Source organism: Mercenaria mercenaria, chromosome 17 (genome assembly GCF_021730395.1).
Source record: "Mercenaria mercenaria strain notata chromosome 17, MADL_Memer_1, whole genome shotgun sequence".
Classification (NCBI taxonomy): domain Eukaryota; kingdom Metazoa; phylum Mollusca; class Bivalvia; order Venerida; family Veneridae; genus Mercenaria; species Mercenaria mercenaria.
In genome coordinates this window covers 869,324-891,422 of record NC_069377.1, presented here as the reverse complement: position 1 = coordinate 891,422, position 22,099 = coordinate 869,324, and the positions used below count along the sequence as shown (strand labels likewise).

The following is a 22,099-nucleotide window of genomic DNA, read 5'->3' as shown; positions in this document are numbered from 1 at the left end:
AGCTTACCTGAGCACGAAGTGCTCAAGGTGAGCTTTTGTGATCGCCCTGTGTCCGTCCGTCGTCGTCAACAATTTTAGTGTTAACACTCTAGAGGTCACAATTTTGGCATAATCTTAATACAATGTAAAACTTGGTCAGAATGTTACCCTCAATAAAATCTTGGACGAGTTCGATATTGGGTCATGTGGGGTCAAAAACTAGGTGACCAGGTCAAATCAAAGGAAAAGCTTGTTAACACTCTAGAGGTCACAATCTTGGCCTAATCTTAATAAAACTATGTCAGAATGTTACCCTCAGTAAAATCTTGGACGAGTTCGATGCTGGGTCATCTGGGGTCAAAAACTAGGTCACCAGGTCAAATCAAAGGAAAAGCTTGTTAACACTCCAGAGGTCAAAATTTTGGCCCAATCTTAATGAAACTGTGTCAGAATGTTACCCTCAGTAAAATCTTGGATGAGATCGATATTGGGTCATCTGGGGTCAAAAACTAGGTCGCCAGGTTAAATCAAAGGTAAAGCTTGTTAACGCTCTAGAGGTCACAATTTTGTCCCAATCTTAATGAAACTTGGTCAGAATGTTACCCTCAATAAAATCTTGGACGAGTTCGATGCTGGGTCATCTGGGGTAAAAAACTAGGTCAACTGGTCAAATCAAAGGAAAAGCTTGTTAACACTCTAGAGGTCGCATTTATGAATTTATCTTCATGAAACTTAGTCAGGATGTAAATTGTAATAATCTCGAAGTCCAGTTTGAATTTGGGTCATGTAGGATCAAAAACTAGGTCACCAGGTCAAATCAAAGGAAAAGCTAGTTAACACTGTAGAGGCCACATTTATGACCATATCTTAATGAAACTTGGTCAGAATGTTAATCTTGATGATCTATAGGTCAGGTTCAAATCTGGATCAGGTGGGGTCAAAAACTAGGTCACTAGGTCAGATCAAAGGAAAAGCTGGTTAACACTCTAGAGGACACATTTTTGACTGTATCTTCATGAAACTTAGACAGAATGTTAATCTCGATGATGTTTAGGTCAAGGATGAATCTGGGTCATGTTGGTTTAAAAACTAGGTCACAGGGTCAAATCAAAGGAAAAGCTAGTTAACACTGTAGAGGCCACATTTATGACCATATCTTAATGAAATTTTGTCAAAATTTTAATCTTGATGATCTATAGGTCAAGTTCAAATCTGGATCAGGTTGGGTCAAAAACTAGGTCACTAGGTCAGATCAAAGGAAAAGCTGGTTAACACTTTGGAGGCCACATTTATGACCATATCTTAATGAAACTTGGTCAGAATGTTAATCTTGATGGTCTTTAGGTCAGTAGGTCAGGTGAGCGATACAGGGCCTTCATGACCCTCTTGTTTCTGAAGTTACAGCCCTGTTTAGACTTTCAAATATTGTAACTCAGTCAGTACATTTTCTTCTCAACACTTCCTCCACTTTCCATCCAACTGAAACAAAACTTTGGAAACATCATAATGCATGAAGGGAACATGCGCATAGCATTGAAACTGTTATATCTGATGATTTTTCTAGAGTTATGCCTCCTTTTTTGAAACTATTACATTTACACCTTTACGCTGTGTGCTTATCTACTCCTACAGTTTCTCTTGAATTAAAATGAAACGCGGCAAACATCATCAATATCAAGTAGACATACACATTCTATTTGGAGCTACATGTCCACTTTTTTGTTTAATATTTTTTCCCCTTTTTGACTTTATGATATTATTATAGCATTAGGGGTCATGTGTCACATAGTGTTTACATCATTCTTGTACTAAATTAACATGTCTGAATGGCAAGTGCATTTTCACAAATGGCAAGTGAACTTTAAAAAAAAAAGCATATGAATTTTGAAATATGGCAAGTGAACTTTCAGAATGAATTTAAAGACTGTAGCAGTATGTCATGCAAAGACTATACCAGTGTTTCATTCATATAAAAAATTAGTAGATCTTGGGTATAATCTTGCATATACAGTTGATAGTAGTCTTGAGAGTAAATTTACTTAAAACATACATGTAGGATTGTAAAAAGCAATTTCCTGTCAAGTAAATGTTTTGGTATCTTTTAATATTTTAGGAAAGGTTGGTTCACAGGTAATCTGTGCATATAGAGGAGACCCCTACTACATGAGGGACTTCAAACTTATGGGTGACCTTGGGCAAATACTCTTTGCTGTAAGTGTTTGAATCCATAGACACATCTTAGATTATATGTTAAATAATGTTACCTGCATGTGTTTGTATTCATTTAAACCTAAAAGAAAATGCAGCAGCCATTTAAAACATATATTAGATTGTATGGAGTCATTATTTTTAGGAAAGATTTCTACCTATTACAGGTTGTATATAAACCTTTACCCTGCTAGATTTTTAGAATGGACTGGTCTAACATTTAAGTTGGGCAATACCTTTTGTTATTTGTAGGGGTGTTTACTGGAAGCGAACAGTGCAGACTGCAGAGCATGATCAGCCTGCACAGTGCAGGCTGATCTTAGTCTGCACAGGTCGCAAATGCAGAATCACTTGCCCCAAGCAGGCTAAAGGTTAATTATACTCAGAATGGTCTAAGCCGGTCTTCTATTATCACAATTATAGTTGTATTTTGTTGGCTTTTTTGTGATGCCATTTTACAAAATTTTTCAAAAAGTCAGAATCATAGAAGCAGTATCTTTTAAATCAAATGTGATATTTGTTATTTTAAATAGAATTACTATTGCTTTAATAGTGGATACTGAAATGAAGTATTCCTGGCTTCCATCTCTATGTTTGTTCTGTCATATTTCTCATATATAAATTTTCTTCATTAACAGGGGAAGTAACTCCACCATGTTTCTGTATTGACATTTTTTAATGCCCCTAGGTCAGAACATAAGTTTAGCCATTAGATAAAATGTGCTATTTAAGAGGCTTAAAATTTACTTTTAAAAGGTTTGCAGTTTTCAAAAAAAAGAAGAAAAAACCAGGGAGCCAGGTTAATTTTAAAACACATGTTTCAATACGTTTATAACACCTGTAGTAATAGCTGTACTCTCAACCATGTATTTTCTTCAATTCTTCAGGAAATTGATCTTAGGGATGAAGATTCTCTGAGAAGAGCGATGCAGTATTCCAATGTTGTCATCAACTTGATTGGAAACAACATAGAAACTAAGTAATAAATGACACTAAATGAGCCGCACCATGAGAAAACCAACATAGTGGCTTTGCGACCAGCATGGATCCAGACCAGACTGTGCTGATGGGAAAACCAACATAGTGGCTTTGCAACCAGCATGGATCCAGACCAGACTGCGTGGATGCGCAGGCTGGTCTGGATCCATGCTGGATCAACGCAGTCTGGTCTGGATCCATGCTGGTCACAAAGCCATGTTGGTTTTCTCATGGCGCGGCTCAAAAATAGTTCGAATAATATTAAGTTATTAGTTTCAGAGACTAGAATATGTAAAAAGACATGAGGTGTAAATATTTAATGTTTATGAAAAAATTATAGTCTTTCCAAACTGTTTGTTTTGTTGCATTAAAAGGTTCATTTTTATACGCCCGTCTCTGAAAGAGCTGGGCGTATCATGTGAACTTCGTGGTCGTCGGGCGTCGTCCAAAAACATGTCCACTCTTAGTCGAAAAGTTTTCATCCCATCATCACCAAACTTGCTGAAAATGTTTGTGGACATTATATCTTGGCCAAGTTCGATAACCAGCCAAATCACCTCAGACACTGTTTGATTATGTCCCTTGAATTACTCGAAATCTGCAAATTTAGCCTTGTCCGCCCTCTAAGTCGAACAGTTTTCATCCAATCTTCACCAAACTTGGTAACAATGTTTTTGGGCATAATACATTGTATCTTTGGCCAATTTTGATAATCCCCCAAATCCCCCCAGGCACTCTTGGATTATGACCCATGAATTACTTGAAATCTGCGAAATGAGCCTTTTCCATTCAGTTTTGATCGGATTGTCAGTTTCATCCCACATGGAACGTCACAAATACCTCGATTCCTTCTTACTCTTTTTTGGGTTAACAAGGCATACAACATCAACATTATTGCCTTTGTGATACGTAACTGAATATTTAGACTGGCGTATTTTGTGACAGTCTGGCATTCTTGGCATTCTTGTTAAACACAATTAAGTCTGTAAGTTAAATGTGACCAGTGTAGATCATTATCTGATCAAGATCTGCACTGTTCACTTGTCCATCGTTCAATTTGGACATTACCATTAAATGTTAAAAGGGGTGCTTACCAAAAAGATACTGAATGGGGAACAGTGTAGATCTTGATCAGACTGCACAGATGTGTAGGCTGATCAAGATCTACACTGTTTGCATAGGCAGAATCAGTCATGTCCAGCATGATAAGGGTAAGTCTCATTCTAAAGATGATTAAAAATGTTAAAGATTAAAGACGTGTCATTTTTGGATAACTGAAATTTGCTACTTTTTGTTTGAAATGTTGGTAGTATACGTAGCTGGTGTATTATTTATTGTGATGATACATTATCTAATTCAGTGAAAAGTAAACACAAATTTGCAAACTGTAATGTCTGTGATTGTTTTAATGTACCTTGAAGCTTTATTGCTGTAATTGAACAGTGTTTCAGTTCTATATAGCAGTAAGTTAACCTACAGGTACACAGTACTCCGAGATCACTTACAAGTGTAAATCTGCTCTTTTACACAGTTTTATTGTAACAGTGATCTCTATGCTCAGTTTTTAGTAAAATGTTTTGTATTTATTAGCTGTTAATTAAATGTTAATAGAGAGTGCCATTTTTTCAGACTCTACAAAATCAAAATAATACTAGTTAAACAGTAATGTTACTTTGTTCCCTTAGCGATCTCTATACAGCGTGGAAGAAAATGTCTTTTGTTTTACCTTTCAAAAGCTTCACTTTTCCCTTAGCGATCTCTATACAGCGTGGAAGAAAATGTCTTTTGTTTTACCTTTCAAAAGCTTCACTTTTCACTTAGCGATCTCTATACAGCGTGGAAGAAAATGTCTTTTGTTTTACCTTTCAAAAGCTTCACTTTTCACTTAGCGATCTCTATACAGCGTGGAAGAAAATGTCTTTTGTTTTACGTTTCAGAAGCTTCACTTTTCACTTAGCGATCTCTATACAGCGTGGAAGAAAATGTCTTTTGTTTTACCTTTCAAAAGCTTCACTTTTCACTTAGCGATCTCTATACAGCGTGGAAGAAAATGTCTTTTGTTTTACCTTTCAGAAACTTCACTTTTCACTTAGCGTTCTCTATACAGCGTGGAAGAAAATGTGTTTTGTTTTACCTTTCAGAAACTTCACTTTTCTTTTAGCGTTCTCTATACAGCGTGGAAGAAAATATCTTTTGTTTTACCTTTCAGAAACTTCACTTTTCACGATGTGCATGTGACAGGTGCACAGACAATTGCACGACTTGCGAAAGAATACGATGTTGAAAAATTTGTCCATATATCTGCGTTGAATGCTGGGAAAGAAACTAGTAATATATATAAAGGCGGTTCAAAATTTTTGAAAGCTAAGGTGAGTATTTTTATGCCCCATAAATGGGGTTTGCTGTCTTATCTATTTCCCTTGTCCAGAGCATACCTTAAAAGTTACGCAAGGGGTTGACCTAACTTGGGATATATATAAAGGGATAATGAGGGAGTTCGGTGCAACGTTAAACCCAACAAAAATAATAATGGAGAGTACTGGGTGCCTACCAGTCACCGGACAGGAATATATACCGGACAAACGTAATTACGGCTTTGTTTCGATTATATCGGAGTTATCGGCTAATCGGAAACATTCAGTACTTTGTTTTCATTTTCATATATATTAGCATTGACTGACAAATAAGTATTAACGAGGAATATCGTACCAATTCTCACCTGTGTTTACAAAACTGCTGTCCTCTGACCTTGGGGCATTGGAATGGCAGTGCGCATGCGCAACTTGTTTTATTTTGCGGGGCACCAAGTGGGTCTCAAACAATTACATGTATAGCACAGACCCCTAGAACTGCAGACGACAGTTTTCTTTTTGATTCATTCCTCACTTGGTTCATATATTGGTAAAAAATAATACTGTTTCTGCAAAATGAATGAACGTCTGCATCATTTGCTAGGTCATGTGTTAATTCTGCATGAGTGAATGCCCTTGTATATTATGATATATATTTACACCCACTCCGAGCCTCATTTGTATAAAAATATATTTAAGGATTTCTTGGGTTTTCCGAATGTAACAAAAACTGAAATAGATTTGATTTTGTTGGCTCCTTATGGCGGCATAAGCTTCGAGGTATTTTCTGCAGATAGTATTTCGTTTAAAATGGTAACATGGGTAAATCACTGCTGTTATGTAGTTCGACCCCGAGGATAGTTTAACACTTTGAATATGCATTAAAACATGTTTCTAGAAGGCGCAGAAGACAGATGGACATAATCAGTTTTTTTTTCGGTACAATTGTCATCGTCAAATAAAAATCATCAGTCTTCGAAATATTTGTCCGGTGACTATTCCACCTTGTTGTTCGATGTAGTGCATTTCATTACCCCTTTTGAGCCTCAAAATATCGGATGTTTTACGTCCGATTGTTTGAGTTTTTTACATTTTCAGATGACAAATGAGCTGAAGTTTTATCGAGGCAAATTTCATGTTTTTGTGTTTATTTTTTATAAAACGGCAAAGGAAAAACCCCGATTTCTGTCCGGTGACTGGTCGGCACCCAGTACAGCGCTTATAAGCAGTGCTTCAGATTATGCCAGGCACAGGGGAACATTATGCCAGGCACGGGGGAACATTATGCCAGGCACGGGGGAACATTATGCCAGGCACGGGGGAACATTATGCAAGGCACGGGGGAACATTATGCCAGGCACAGGGGAACATTATGCCAGGCACAGGGGAACATTATGCCAGGCACAGGGGAACATTATGCTAATTGAATAACTGATATGTCTCTTTGTGACAGATGTCTAATACTGTATTCATAGCATTTTTAAGTGTACACAAATCTAAAACATTGCAGTACTGCACCTCTCATGAAGATAGATTGGACTAAAAATATGCATGTTTTATACCGATAGTTGGTAAATTTTTCATCAAATTTTTTGTTCTGTTCAATTTTAGTCCAAGGTATATAGCATAGCAAACTTTGGGCAGTTTATTCAATATAAATGGTAGATAATGGTATAAACCTTGATAAACATGCTGCCTAGATAATTGAGCAGGACATGATATTCAACAAAATGCATACATTCTAAACAGAAACTTTAGACACAAGTTACTTTATTTATGCTTGCACATGGAATTGAATTCTGAAACTAAAGAAGCAAAACATATTTTAATTTAGTGCCCCAAGTTTTAGGTTTCCCGATAGACAAATGAAAGTAAGTGACCAACTTAAAGTATGTAGAAGTTTTGACAAGCAGAGAGGGGAAATCTGAAAGAAGTTTGTCAGGGGGAGTTCGGTCGAAACTTTTGTCCTACGAAAAATGTGGTTCTTGTGTAAAATACCTAAGTCCCTTGTACTGATTTAAACACCTTTCACTGATTTGGAAAAGAATCAGTATTATCTTACTAATTTTAGCAAAATATATCTGGAGCAATGAAAAGATTTGTAACTTAAGTAAAACATACTTTTTAAATTGTTCATATTGAAAAACTGTGTAGGATAATTATTCTTTTACAGCTTGAAGGTGAGCAGGCAGTACGAGAAGAGTTCCCAGAGGCAATTATTTTCCGACCTTCAGACATGATAGGGCTCAATGACAGATTCTCAGAGCATTTCACAGCTCCTTGTAAGTATCTAAATACTGAGATTTTAAATCTCTAGTTTGGATACCAGTTCCAAACTTCTAGGATAAGATGAGGTTTTTAGCGACATTTCCCGAGATGGCCTGCAGTATGAAAGGGCTTTCTTATCCTCCAAAATTTTTGTGAGGGCACTTAGAGTTGCCCTTGTCCATCCTTCTGTCTGTCTGTTGGAATTGTGATTCTCAAAAAGTATTTGACCCAGAATCATCAAACCTGACAGGATTGTCATTGAGCATGTGAAGTTGTACTTCTGGTGTTTGACATGGAAAATCACAAAGCCATTTAAGAGTTATTTGCCTTGACTTAGTAAATCTGAACAATAGCTCTCTTCTTGCATATTGTCTAGCACTTGCAGACGAGCAATGGCACCCATAGGCAGTGCTCTTATTTTTTTTGTCTATGCACCTTTGTAACTGAAGCAGTATGTGGAGACATGTGCTTTAACCAAAAGCAAATCTTCAGTGTAGAAACTATTCTGTAAAGATCCAGTTACACTTATATTCCAACATTGCATTCCAGATAGAACCCGTTTCAAACTTGGAGCTATTCCAGCTCGGCCTCTGTTTTACAGAAGATTAGGTTTATGGAAAAATGGTCAAGAGACAGTTAAAATGCCTGTCAAGGTAAAGTATTGCTTTTCTTAGCCCACCTGACTACAAAGTGGTCGGGGTTAGCTATTGTGATCACTGTTCATCCAGCATCTGTCGGTCCGTCTGTCCAAACTTTTCTTCAAATGATATCTCCTCAGAAATTGTGCGGTGGAAGTTGATGAAACTTAGCCTGAATGTTCCTTCAATGGTCTTCTTTAAAAATTGTTCAAGCCGTTCCGCTTGGTTGCACATAGGTGCTGCAAGAGTTAAAAATAAAAAAAATATCTTCAAACAACATCTTTTCCTAAACTGCTTGACCGATTTTGAAACAATTTCACACAAAAGATCCTTATATAACCTTCTACTAAGTATCTTCAGCTGCCAGAGGTGGTTGTCACTTTTCACTCTACTTTAAAAATCTTGTCTGATACTGCTGGCCTGATTGTAAAATAATTTTACAAGAATAGTCCTTGTGTGACACTCTTCCAAGATTGCCCAAATTATTTTGATTTTCAAAAAACATGGCTGCCAGGCAGCGTGGTAAATTTTCCCTAAACTGGAAACTTTAAAAATCTTGTCAGAAACAGCAGTCCAAAATTTTATAATAATTTTACACAAATGTTTCTTAGATGACCCTTTACAAAGAGTGTACAAATTACTATGTTTCATCAAATAATTTGGCCACCATATATGTATGTAGTGGAAACTGCTTGATGTCCACCTTCCCCTCGCCCCCTCCCCTTCTTTAATTTAGTCATATTTAGTGAAGGCTGGAGTTTGCTAACAGTGTTAGTATGCCTGATGTGTTCAGGTATGACGGAAAAGTATATACTTAAGACTTAAGTGTTTTAGGAGTCGTCAGTGGTTTAAAGTAAATACCTCAATGTTCTTGTTTAATACGTATTATTTGCTGGACACAATTAATTCTGCCTTTGCGACCAGTCTGTTCATGATCTGCACTCTGCCATTCAGTCAGTATCTTTTGGGTAAGCACCCCTTTTAACAGTTAATGGTACTGTACAAATTGAAAGATGGACAAGTTCATTATAGAAATTTAGCATGGTAAGGGTTAATACCTATTATTTGCTGATTGTTGATCATTTTTGGCAGAGAGAGGATGTAGCTATGGCGATAGTGAATGCTTTGAAAGATCCAGAGGCTGCTGGCAAGACGTTCCAAGCTGTAGGGTGAGAAAATAATTAATTTTATTCAACTTATATGATAAATTATGATGTGAATTGGAATCTGTGGCCAAGTGGTTATGTCTGCTGACATGTAATCATTTGTAAGTTTAAAACCTTGCTTTAGGGGTAAAATTCTTTGGGAGAGAAGCCATACAGCCGGTTTGAGGAAGGTTGGTGGTTTCTATTCAGGTTTCCAAGCATGTCTGAAACAGTGCTAGAAGGGCACAAGGACTCCCTCACTACCAAAGGTTCCTCCCCTTAAAGCAAAAATTTTAGAATAGCTGTCTCTTTTTAGCTCGACTATACGAAGTATAAGGAGAGCTATCCTACTCGCCCCGGCGTCGGCGTCGGCGTCGGCGTCTTTCCGCGTCCCCACCTTGGTTAAAGTTTTGGTGCACTTTCTCTTTTTTCAACTTATCTCTGTAATTACTTGATGGATTTGATTCAAACTTGAAATACTTATTCCTCATCATCATCCACATCATCTGACATAAGGGCCATAACTCTGGTACCAATATTTCATGAATTATCCCCCCTGTTCACTTAGATTTTCAGGTTGAAGTTTTGATGCACTTTCACTCTATCTCTGTTATTACTGAATGGATTTGATTCAAACTTAAAATAGTTGTTCAACATCATCACCCACATCATATGACACAAGGTGCATAACTCTGGCACCATTTTTTCATGAATTATTCCCCCTTTTTACCTAGAATTTCAGGTTAAAGTTTTGGTGCACTTTCACTCTACCTCTGTTATTACTGAATGGATTTGATTCAAACTTAAAATAGTTGTTCAGCATCATCACCCACATCATATGACACAAGGTGCATAACTCTGGCACCATTTTTTCATGAATTATTCCCCCTTTTTACTTAGAATTTCAGGTTAAAGTTTTGGTGCACTTTCACTCTACCTCTGTTATTACTGAACGGATTTGATTCAAACTTAAAATAGTTGTTCGGCATCATCACCCACATCATATGACACAAGGTGCATAACTCTGGCACCATTTTTTCATGAATTATTCCCCCTTTTTACTTAGAATTTCAGGTTAAAGTTTTGGTGCACTTTCACTCTACCTCTGTTATTACTGAATGGATTTGATTCAAACTTAAAATAGTTGTTCAACATCATCACCCACATCATATGACACAAGATGCATAACTCTGGCACAATTTTTCATGAATTATTCCCCCTTTTTACTTAGAATTTCAGGTTAAAGTTTTGGTGCACTTTCACTCTACCTCTGTTATTACTGAATGGATTTGATTCAAACTTAAAATAGTTGTTCAACATCATCACCCACATCATATGACACAAGATGTATAACTCTGGCACAATTTTTCATGAATTATTCCCCTTTTTACTTAGAATTTCAGGTTAAAGTTTTGGTGCACTTTCACTCTATCTCTGTTATTACTGAATGGATCTGATTCAAACTTAAACAATTGTTCAACATCATTACCCTTATCATGCATAACTCTGGCACCAATCTTTTATTAATTATTCCCCCTTTTTACTTAGAATTTTAGGTTAAAGTTTTGAATCAATACATACATGTCAAGTTTCCCGGATCGTCCGGGAGTCTCACGGATTTTTTGTCCATTTCCCGGACATACGGAAATCAATTATTTCTCCCGGAAATCCAAAATTCCATAATGGTTTCCTACATCAAACTTAATCCCTAATTACACACTGCCTGACGTAATTTATCACTCTACTGGTATACTGATAAGAGTTTAACCAGGTCACGCACTGATGACATTCTGCAGACAGGTGTGTACTGTGCTATTTTTAGATTGTGTTAATTGGCGAGTGGTGAAACTGACATAATATGATGATAAGACAGGAACTTATTTATTGAAGATTTTAAGTGTGAAAAGATATATTTAAGGATATTTAAAGAGCCGACCTTTATTGGAGTGATGGCAGTCATTACCACTGATGGAGAAAACAACTAGAGATAGGTTATAACATTCTTTCAACAGCTATGATTTTCAATTAATTTTCATTTTGATGAGTAAAAAGCATTTCTCAGTATAGATTCAAAATGGTGAAATAGATTTATTTCCAATCAATGTTAGATTCTGTTCAATTGCAAAAAATCTAAAACTGTAAAAAAAAACTGCAGATTATTCACATTAAAGAAACTCGCCAGTATAAAATTTCATCCAAATTCCAATTCCTCTGCTCAAACCATACTGTAATAACTGAATAAAGTTACTATATATGTATATAATTTTTTTTTGTTTACATTGCAGAATTTCTAAAATAAACTTTTCCAATCTTTCATTTTGGACAGTACCAGTAACTGTTAAAAGCTAAGGGTGCTTACAAAAAGATACTGATATATGGCAAAAAGTGCAGATCATGATCAGACTGCATGGACAATTTACACTCGTCGCAAAGGTAGAATCAATCGTATTCAACAGGATTAAGGTTAACACGTTTAAAATGCAGCTAGTACCTAAAAACATTGCCCAAATCAGATCTTATCTGTTACACAGTTTTATATTCGACCAAAAATTTCCTAAAAAATGCTCCTCGAAAAAATCTCCTGGATTTTCATCAAATATCCTGGATTTTCAACTGAAATCTCCTGGAAAATTGTCCACGGAACTTGACATGTATGGTTTTGATGCACTTTCACTCTGTCTTTGTTATAACTGAATGAATTTGATTCAAACTTAAAACATTTGTTCAACATCATCACCCACACTGTATTACACAAGCTGCATAACTCTGGCACCAATATTTAATGAATTATGCCCCTTTTTGCTTAGGATATACTTATATAGTGTTTTGATACACTTTTTTTCTTTACCTCTCTTATTACTTTAAGTTGATATTTTTGACATAGACTCAGGCTATTGTGCAATATCTTCATCCACAATTGGAGTCATAAACACTCCAGTGATAGCTCTAGTTTCCTCAGATATGCCCAGTTTCACTATCCAGCATCGAAATAGTCGAGCACGCTGTCTCCTGTGACAGCTCTTGTTTACTTTCATTATAATTATGTTTTTAATAATGTTTCCATTATTTAAGAAATAAGTTCCCAAAGGTGGTTTATCGTAGAATAACCCGAGTTTTGAGTTCTTATGCCTAAGAATATATCACAAAGGCCGTAGGCCTGAGTGATATATTGTTTCGCATAAGAACGAAAAACTCTGGTTATTCTACGATAAATCACACCTGGGAACATTATTTCGATTCTAACACGACATACTCAGTATCAACAGTGTTAGAAAAAATGGTAACTACTTTTAACGACCGTGCTACGCACCTGAATCGGATGACGTCTTTGCACGCGTGTGGTTTATTGCAGAATAACCTGAGATAGATTTTGCTCTACATGTATGTAGGTAATTTGCTGGTCGTGTTAGAATTAGAAAATAAGTACTGTTAAAAGATCTAAGTACATTTTAAAACTTGGGAACTAGATACAGAAATTAGGTCATTAAGTCAAATAATAGAAAAACTTGTTACTTTTATAACTGATTAACATGAAACATGGTCAGTATATTAATGTAACAAAATCTAGGTCAATTTAGATACTATATAAGGAGGATAACAACTAATCCAGGTGAGCAACTCAGGGCTTGCATGACCATCTTGTATTTTTAGGGGACAATGTTTCCATTTTAAAATTGGTATAAATGTAAATTTAGCTACATGATATACTTCTTTTTTTCAGTCCCTATGCATACACTTTATCAGATCTTGTGGACTACATTTTCCGATGTAAGAACATTGATCGCCCGATTTCCGGCAATATTGGAAAAGATAAGTATGTATATATTGCTATTGTCAGATAATTTCAAGGTCAGAGTTAATTTCTCCAAGATCAGTGATCAGATTAATAGAAAGTTAAAACAGAATTGTCTCAATATTTCATCATTTGCAACTTGAACTTCAGGTTTTTAGCTAGACTATTCGAAGAATAGTCTAGCTATTCTACTCACCCTGGCGTCGGCGTCAGCGTCACACCTTGGTTAAGTTTTTGCATGCAAGTACATACAGCTATCATTTAAAGGCATATAGCTTTGAAACTTATTTATTCTTTTTCTAGGTCAATTACCAACCTCACTGGGTCAAGTTCCATAGCTCTAACATGTATTTTGAGCAAATTATGCCCCCTTTTGGACTTAGAAAATTCTGGTTAAAGTTTTAATGCAAGTTACTATCTCCAAAACTAATGCAGACATTGAATTGAAACTTCACATGTGTCTTCGGGGTTGTAAAACTAGTTGATAGCACCAAGTCCCATAACTCTGACCTTCATTTTGGCCAAATTATGCCCCCTTTTGGACTTTTGGAAAATTCTGGTTAAAGTTTTGTGTGCAAGTACATACAGCTATTACTAAAAGGCATATAGATTTGAAACTTATTTTTTCTTTTTCTAGATCAATTACCTACCTCACTGGGTCAAGTCCCATAACTCTGACATGTATTTTGAGCAAATTATGCCCCCTTTCGGACTTAGAAAATTTTGGTTAAAGTTTTACATGCAAGTAACTATCTCCAAAACTACTGCAGATATTAAATTGAAACTTCACATGTGTCTTCGGGGTTATAAAACTAGTTGATAGCACCAAGTCCCATAACTCTGACATGTATTTTGGGCAAATTATGCCCCCTTTTGGACTTAGAAAATCCTGGTTAAAGTTTTGCGTGCAAGTACATACAGCTATTACTAAAAGGCATATAGATTTGAAACTTATTTTTTCTTTTTCTAGATAAATTACCTACCTCACTGGGTCAAGTCCCATAACTCTGACATGTATTTTGGGCAAATTATGCCCCCTTTTGGACTTAGAAAATCCTGGTTAAAGTTTTACATGCAAGTAACTATCTCCAAAACTACTGCAGATATTAAATTGAAACTTCACATGTGTCTTCGGGGTTATAAAACTAGTTGATAGCACCAAGTCCCATAACTCTGACATGTATTTTGGGCAAATTATGCCCCCTTTTGGACTTAGAAAATCCTGGTTAAAGTTTTGCGTGCAAGTACATACAGCTATCATTTAAAGGCATATAGCTTTGAAACTTATTAGTCCCCTACTGGTTGAAAACCAGTTTCGGGGACTATAGGAATGCGCTTTTCCGTCATTCCGTCCGTCCGTCTGTCCGTCCGTCCGTCCGTCCGCAGTTTCGTGTCCGGTCCATAACTCTGTCATCCATGAAGGGATTTTAATATTACTTGGCACAAATGTTCCCCATGATGAGACGACGTGTCATGCGCAAAACCCGGACCCCTAGCTCAAAGGTCAAGGTCACAATTGGAGGTCAAAGGTCAACAGGGCTTTTTTCCTGTCCGGTCCATAACTCTCCCATCCATGAAGGGATTTTAATATTACTTGGCATAAATGTTCCCCATGATGAGACGACGTGTCATGCGCAAAACCCGGACCCCTAGCTCAAAGGTCAAGGTCACAGTTGGAGGTCAAAGGTCAACGGCTTTTTTCCTGTCCGGTCCATAACTCTCCCATCCATGAAGGGATTTTAATATTACTTGGCACAAATGTACCTCATAATAAGACGATGTGTCATGCACAACTTTCAAACCCCTAGCTCAAAGGTCAAGGTCACACTTAGCAGTCAAATGTTAACATAGCATGAACAGGGTCTGTTTCGTGTCCGGTCCATAACTCTGACATTCATTAAGGAATTTTAATATCACTTAGCACAAGTGTTCCCCATGATGAGACGACGTGTCGTGCGCAAATCCCAGACCCCTAGCTCAAAGGTCAAGGTCACAATTGGGGGTCAAAGGTCAATAAGGTTTTTTCCCTGTCCGATCCAGAACTCTGTCATCCATCAAGGGATTACAATATTACTTGGCATAAATGTTTCCCATGATGAGACGACGTGTCATGCGCAACACCCAGTACCCTAGCTTAAAGGTCAAGGTCACACTTTGAGATCAAAGGTCAAGAGGATTTTTTTCCTGTCCGGTCTATAACTGTCATGCAAAGCAGGATTTAGATATCAGTTGGCACAAATATTCCCCTGGATGAGACAACATGTCATGCGCAAGAACCAGGTCCTTAGGTCTAAGGTCAAGGTCATATTTAGAGGTCAAAGGTCAAATTCAAGAATGACTTTGTACGGAACATTTCTTCTTCATGCATGGAGGGATTTTGATGTAACTTGGACCAAATGTTCACCACCATGAGGCACCCTTGTTTTTAGAATTACGTCTCTTTGTTGTTACTATAAATAGATTTTATTGTAACTTTTTTATTACTGGCGGTAGAGAAAAATCATGACCACTTTTCTGTGGTACAGCATGCATGTTACATCCAATTTTTAGGTGTATTTTGACCTATCTCTACCTGGTAAAGAGTTTCTTGTGGACTTATATTATATAGATTTTTAGCTCACCTGAGCAATGCTCAGGTGAGTTTTTCTGATCGCTCGATGTCCGGCGTCCGTCGTCCGTCGTCTGTCGTCTGTCGTCTGTCGTCTGTCAACATTTAGCTTGTGTATGCGATAGAGGCTGTATTTTTCAATTAATCTTCATGAATAATGGTCACAATGATAACCTTGATGAAATCTAGGCCGAGTTCGAAAATGGGTCATCTCGGGTCAAAAACTAGGTCACTAGGTCAAATCAAAGAAAAACCTTGTGTATGCGATAGAGGCTGTATTTTTCATTTAATCTTCATGAATATTGGTCAGAATGATAACTTTGATGAAATCTAGGCCGAGTTCGAAAATGGGTCATCTCGGGTCAAAAACTAGGTCACTAGGTCAAATCAAAGAAAAACCTTGTGTATGCGATAGAGGTGGTATTTTTCAATTAATCTTCATGAATATTGGTCAGAATGATAACCTTGATGAAATCTAGGCCGAGTTCGAAAATGGGTCATCTGGGTCAAAAACTAGGTCACTAGGTCAAATCAAAGAAAAACCTTGTGTTTGCGATAGAGGCTGTATTTTTCAATTCTTCTTCTGAATATTGGTCAGAATGATAGCCTTGATGAAATCTAGGCCGAGTTCGAAATTGGGTCATCTCGGGTCAAAAACTAGGTCACTAGGTCAAATCAAAGAAAAACCTTGTGTATGCGATAGAGGCTGTATTTTTCAATTCTTCTTCATGAATATTGGTCAGAATGATAACCTTGATGAAATCTAGGCCAAGTTCGAAAATGGGTTCATCTCGGGTCAAAAACTAGGTCACTAGGTCAAATCAAAGAAAAACCTTGTGTATGCGATAGAGGCTGTATTTTTCAATTGATCTTCATGAATTTTGGTCAGAATGATTGCCTTGATGAAATCTGGGCCGAGTTCGAAAATGGGTCATCTCGGGTCAAAAACTAGGTCACTAGGTCAAATCAAAGAAAAACCTTGTGTATGCGATAGAGGCGGTATTTTTCAATTGATCTTCATGAATTTTGGTCAGAATGATTACTTTGATGAAATCTAGGCCAAGTTCGAAAATGGGTCATCTGGGGTCAAAAACTAGGTCACTAGTCATATCACGTAAAAACCTTGTGTATGCGATAGAGGCTGTATTTTTCAATTGATCTTCATGAATTTTGGTCAGAATGATTGCCTTGATGAAATTTAGACCAAGTTTGAAAATGGGTCATCTGAGGTCAAAAACTAGGTCACTGGGTCAAATCCAAGAAAAACCTTGTGTATGCAATAGAGGCTGTATTTTTCAACTGATCTTCATGAAATTTAGCCAGAATGATTACCTTGATAAAATCTAGGCTGATTTCGAAAATGGGTCATCTGGGGTCCAAAACTAGGTCACTAGGTCAAATCGAAGGAAAACATTGTGTATGCAATAGAGGATGTATTTTTCAATTGATCTTCATGAAATTTGGTCAGAGTGATTGCCTTGATGAAAACTAGGTCGGTTTTGAATATGGGTTATCTGAGGTCAAAAACTAGGTCACTAGGTCAAATTAAAGAAAAATCTTGTGTATGCGATAGAGACTGTTTTTTTCAGTTGATATTTATGAAATTTGGTCAGGTTGATTGCCTTAATGTAATCTAGGTCGAATTTGAATATGGGTCATCTGAGGTCAAAAACTAGGTCACTTGGTCAAATCAAAGAAAAAACTTCTGTATGTGATAGAGGCTGTATTTTTCAGTTGATCTTCATTAATTTTGGTCACAATGATTGCCTTGATAAAATCTAGGTCGAGTTTGAACATGGGTCATCTAGAGTCAAAAACTAGGTCATATCTAAGAAAATACTTGTTTTATTGCAAGAGACCAATTTTTTGGTCCAGTCTTAATGAAAATTGGTCAGAATATTTGTTTCCATGAAATCACTAGGTCAAACATGTTTTACACTGTTATGGAGTGTTTCTTAGGTGAGCGACCTAGGGCCATCTTGGCCCTCTTGTTTTTTTTTTTTTTTTAAAGATTAATTTCCGTTTGTTGTTACTATAAATAACTTACATGATAACATTTTTATAATCAGCCAAAAAAATTCAATATGAAAACAACTATAGGTTTTTATATATATAAATTTTAATCCAAGTGTTTTGTTATAACATATTGTATATATAGTACAATATTGTTTATACATCATTGACAGATATCAGTTCATTATGTTATACTGCAGTAGAGAAAATTAGGTGCCCTCCAGTAGGGGACTTTGTATTGCATGGCAATACTTCATTCACTTGTTTATTCTTTTCCTAGGTCAATTACCAACCTCACTGGGTCAAGTTCCATAACTCTTAACATGTATTTTGAGCAAATTATGCTCCCTTTTGGACTTAGAAAATTCTGGTTAAAGTTTTAATGCAAGTTACTATCCCCAAAACTAATGCAGATATTGAATTGAAACTTAACATGTTTCTTTGGGGTTATAAAACTAGTTGATAACATCAAGTCCCATAACTCTGATATGTATTTTGGTCAAATTATGTCCCCTGTCGAACTTAAAACTCTTTTGATATTTAACATTTTGGGTAATAATTTCCTGCTTCTGTGACAATATTTCGAATAGTCAAGCTTGGCTGTCTTACGGACAGCTCTTGTTAATGTGTTTGTCAGCTGTTTAAGCTGTGTAGAGTGCAAAACTACCAATTGTGGTTTTTCGTTTTTGATCCCTGATTTGTTTAAAGGCATTATGTCTGAAATCAGTTTTTCCTACATCTGACCAGGAAAATGTCTGCCACTGAAATACTGGCAGGAAATCCAAAGCAAAAACGTCCACACAGTATTATATTGTTTAATCTCAACTGTTAAAAAAATAATGAAGGCTAGTGTACTCGTCCTGGCACCAGTGGGGTTATCAGCATCAGTTTCATTATATCTACTTAAACTCATCAAACTTTGCACAAGGGTTGGTCTTTGTAAGGGGCAGACATCTCATAGTTAAGGGTCAGTTATCCTGACGGTCAAGGTCACCAGGTTGAATATGTAATAGTGCCAGTTATAGTTTCTAAGAAGCTTCTCAATTAAACTGTAATGTTTTTAACTACTTCCCCTATGATCATCAGACCACAGGCATCTTTTGGTTAAGGGTTAGGGAACCTGAATGGTCAATGTCACAGGGTCAGATTTTGGCCTGCTTTTCAGTTTCACTAAATCTTCTTAAACTTACATCTCGTAATATATCTTAGTACAGTTATCGCAAGTATTGCAGTTGTTATCTCCACTACAACTTCTGCTTCTCCCCATAAATTACATATGCCTCCTCACATTTCTCACTCTGACTTATTTTTAGATTCCCACATATTATCCCATATACTGTTTCAGCTCACCCCATTTCTCATATTGTTCCTGATATTCCCCCATACCCCCAACCTATACTCCTACACATTACCCATCCCCATTTCTCACTACCAAATCTACATTTATTTCAACTTTCGCTTACACTTATAGATATAGATCTATAATATTGATGTTCTCCTAATTACTCATACTATCTTACATCCCTCAACCCCTCCTGCCCACAAACACCGGATTTATATCTTTGCCATTCCTCACCACAAACTCATTTCGACAGGGGATACCAATTCATAAATTTGCTTGTTCTTTTTACAGGAGAGTAGTTTGGTTGACAGAGATGATATACAAATATAGAGGATTCCCTCATCCTAAATTCACAAGTGATGTATTTGAAAGGGTTTGTATAGTTTTTAGTTATTTTAAACTTATAAGTTGTTGTTGGTATTTAAAAAAGGATCACTTTGCAGAACAAAAGTTTGTTACTAAACAGTGTTAAATGTTAATTATTGTTTTAATTATTTAAGTAGTTTTAGCAAGGGTTCAGTATCAGGTATATGTTTAGTGGTTTCTCTGTCTTCAGTCATTCCTCATCAACATCTAATTTCAACCTTTAGCCTGCTGGCAGCAAGTGATTCTGCCTTTGCAACCAGTGCAGACCAAGATCCACGCAGGCTGATCATTTGATAATAATTTGAGCCGTGCCATGAGAAAATCAACATAGTGGGTCTGGATCCATGCTGTTCGCTTTTAAAGCCTATTGGAATTGGAGAAACTGTTAGCGAACAGCATGGATCCTGACCAGACTGCACGGATGCGCAGGCTGGTCTGGATCCATGCTGGTCGCAAACCCACTATGTTGGTTTTCTCATGGCACGGCTCATTTCATTTTTAGGAAACTATAACAGATACCTTGGATCCTGAACTGCCTACTATAGAAGATCTTGGAGTCTCTCCAGTGAGTATGGAAGAGTGTCTCGACTATACATACAGACCACTGCGACATTATGGAGATACTTGCTTTAGGCTAGATTGGGCAACAGATCCTGGGAAGCTATCACCTCTATTCCCAACCTTACAAAACGCATGAGACGGAAGTTTAGGCACTTTTGCTGGAAATGTTCTGAGTTTTTTTGAGAATATTTATTACGTTGTCAGAAAATATTTCTATTTTACTATACATGAAAATGTTAAATTACTCATGTGAAACTGACAGAAGTAACAGAAGTTAGCTTTATTTCAGTTGGAGAGACAAGTTAAAAAAGTTGAACGTAGAATAGATGTCAGGTAAAAATTACTAGTTCTGTATGTAAAGATTGTATCACATGTTGTGAGCGTGTTATGTATCAACTTATTTCAAAGACAATTGTGATATATATATATCAACTCTTATTTCATGGACAATTTAAGTTAAGATATTCAAGTTGAATTTGAGCATTAAATTGAAATATTGATAGATACTGCCCAAGTATGGTCTCGGCAGTTAAGTGGTTAAACACAGTAATTGTTTGTTTGATGGAAATATGTTATTAATGAATAAAACATGATGTGCTTTATGTTATGATTTATGATCCCAACTGATCAACTCATCCAGCTACTTGTGTCACAAACATGCTGTATTTGTGTCTTAGTTTAGGGGGCCTGCATGGCCAAGTGGTTAAGGTCTCTGACTTGAGATCAGTTGCCATTCTTTGAAATAGGTAAGAGCTTAGAGCCTCACTGGAGGTGTTGAATTCTTCATGTGAAGAGGCCTTTCAGCTGGCTTACTGAAGATCGGTGGTTCTACCCTGGTGCTTGGCCTTGATGAAATAATGCATGAAGGGGGACCTGGGGTCTTCCTCCACCATCTGATGCGGGAAAGCCGCCATTTGATATGTGACGTTGAACCCAGAACAGTTGCAAAAATTTCTCAGTTCTGTTTAAAATATCCGACTTTTGCAATTTTTTTTCCCTACAAATACGACAGAAACATTAATATTTGATGGGGGCTGATTTTGCAGAGTTCATGCTTTTGTCAATTTACGAAATTAATATCTAAAAAAAAACAAATTTTCTATTCATTTTACATTGGAATCCATATACTCATTTCTCCACTAAATTGCTTTGACCAAAACCTTGATTTTTCATTTCCACAAAAAATAAATGGTCCGTTAACGGAATTACACATCAATTATACATGAAATTTGTTGGGATTAACGTCGCACTGACACAATTATTGGTCATAATATGGCGACTTTCCAGCTTTGATTGAGGAGGTGCCCCTCCGTGCATTATTTCAACACAAGAGGGCACCTGGGTAGAACCACCGACCTTCCGTAAGCCAGCTCGATAGCTTCCTCACATGAAGAATTCAACGCCCCAAGTGGGGCTCGAACCCACACCTATGATGGGCAAGTGATTTGAAGTCGGCGACCTTACCTATACATGAAAGGATCCTGACATGTTTAAAAAAAAACCAAACAGGCCTATAGATAATTTATATAAAATGCCATTCACCAAAGGTCAATTTGTCAGAACTATGTAGGCTTTCTGAAATAGACCCTTTATATAGATGACCAGTTAGATTATGTCACAATTCATATATAACTTTTTATCGAGTCAATGAAATCCATTCTGGAGGAAAATAAAACTTGAAACAAGAATTGTGAATAGTTTTCGCAACATCATTCTCTACATATCGTGATACCAAATGAGTTCCTTTTTTCAAGCGTTTACAGAATTCGTCTAAGTGATAAAATAACACAGAAACCCGATTAATTAATTAGAACATGTTCAGGAAATGTGAGAAAAAATACCATCCTTA

At 36.7% G+C, this 22,099-nt stretch overlaps 1 protein-coding gene across 1 annotated transcript in view; it reads left to right on the top strand.

Moving 5' to 3' along the window:
* The window catches only part of LOC123536253 (NADH dehydrogenase [ubiquinone] 1 alpha subcomplex subunit 9, mitochondrial-like), a 33,009-nt gene extending 12,157 nt beyond the window's left edge, over nucleotides 1-20,852 (top strand). Inside the window, exons 3-11 of the mRNA XM_045319250.2 lie at nucleotides 2,093-2,190; nucleotides 3,075-3,166; nucleotides 5,375-5,534; nucleotides 7,690-7,798; nucleotides 8,334-8,437; nucleotides 9,515-9,591; nucleotides 13,289-13,381; nucleotides 19,615-19,696; nucleotides 20,192-20,852. Of these exons, the coding sequence (XP_045175185.2) occupies nucleotides 2,093-2,190; nucleotides 3,075-3,166; nucleotides 5,375-5,534; nucleotides 7,690-7,798; nucleotides 8,334-8,437; nucleotides 9,515-9,591; nucleotides 13,289-13,381; nucleotides 19,615-19,696; nucleotides 20,192-20,386 (1,010 nt within the window). The 3' untranslated portion in view covers nucleotides 20,387-20,852. The remainder of the gene's footprint in view (nucleotides 1-2,092; nucleotides 2,191-3,074; nucleotides 3,167-5,374; nucleotides 5,535-7,689; nucleotides 7,799-8,333; nucleotides 8,438-9,514; nucleotides 9,592-13,288; nucleotides 13,382-19,614; nucleotides 19,697-20,191) is intronic.
* Nucleotides 20,853-22,099: the final 1,247 nt, after the last annotated feature.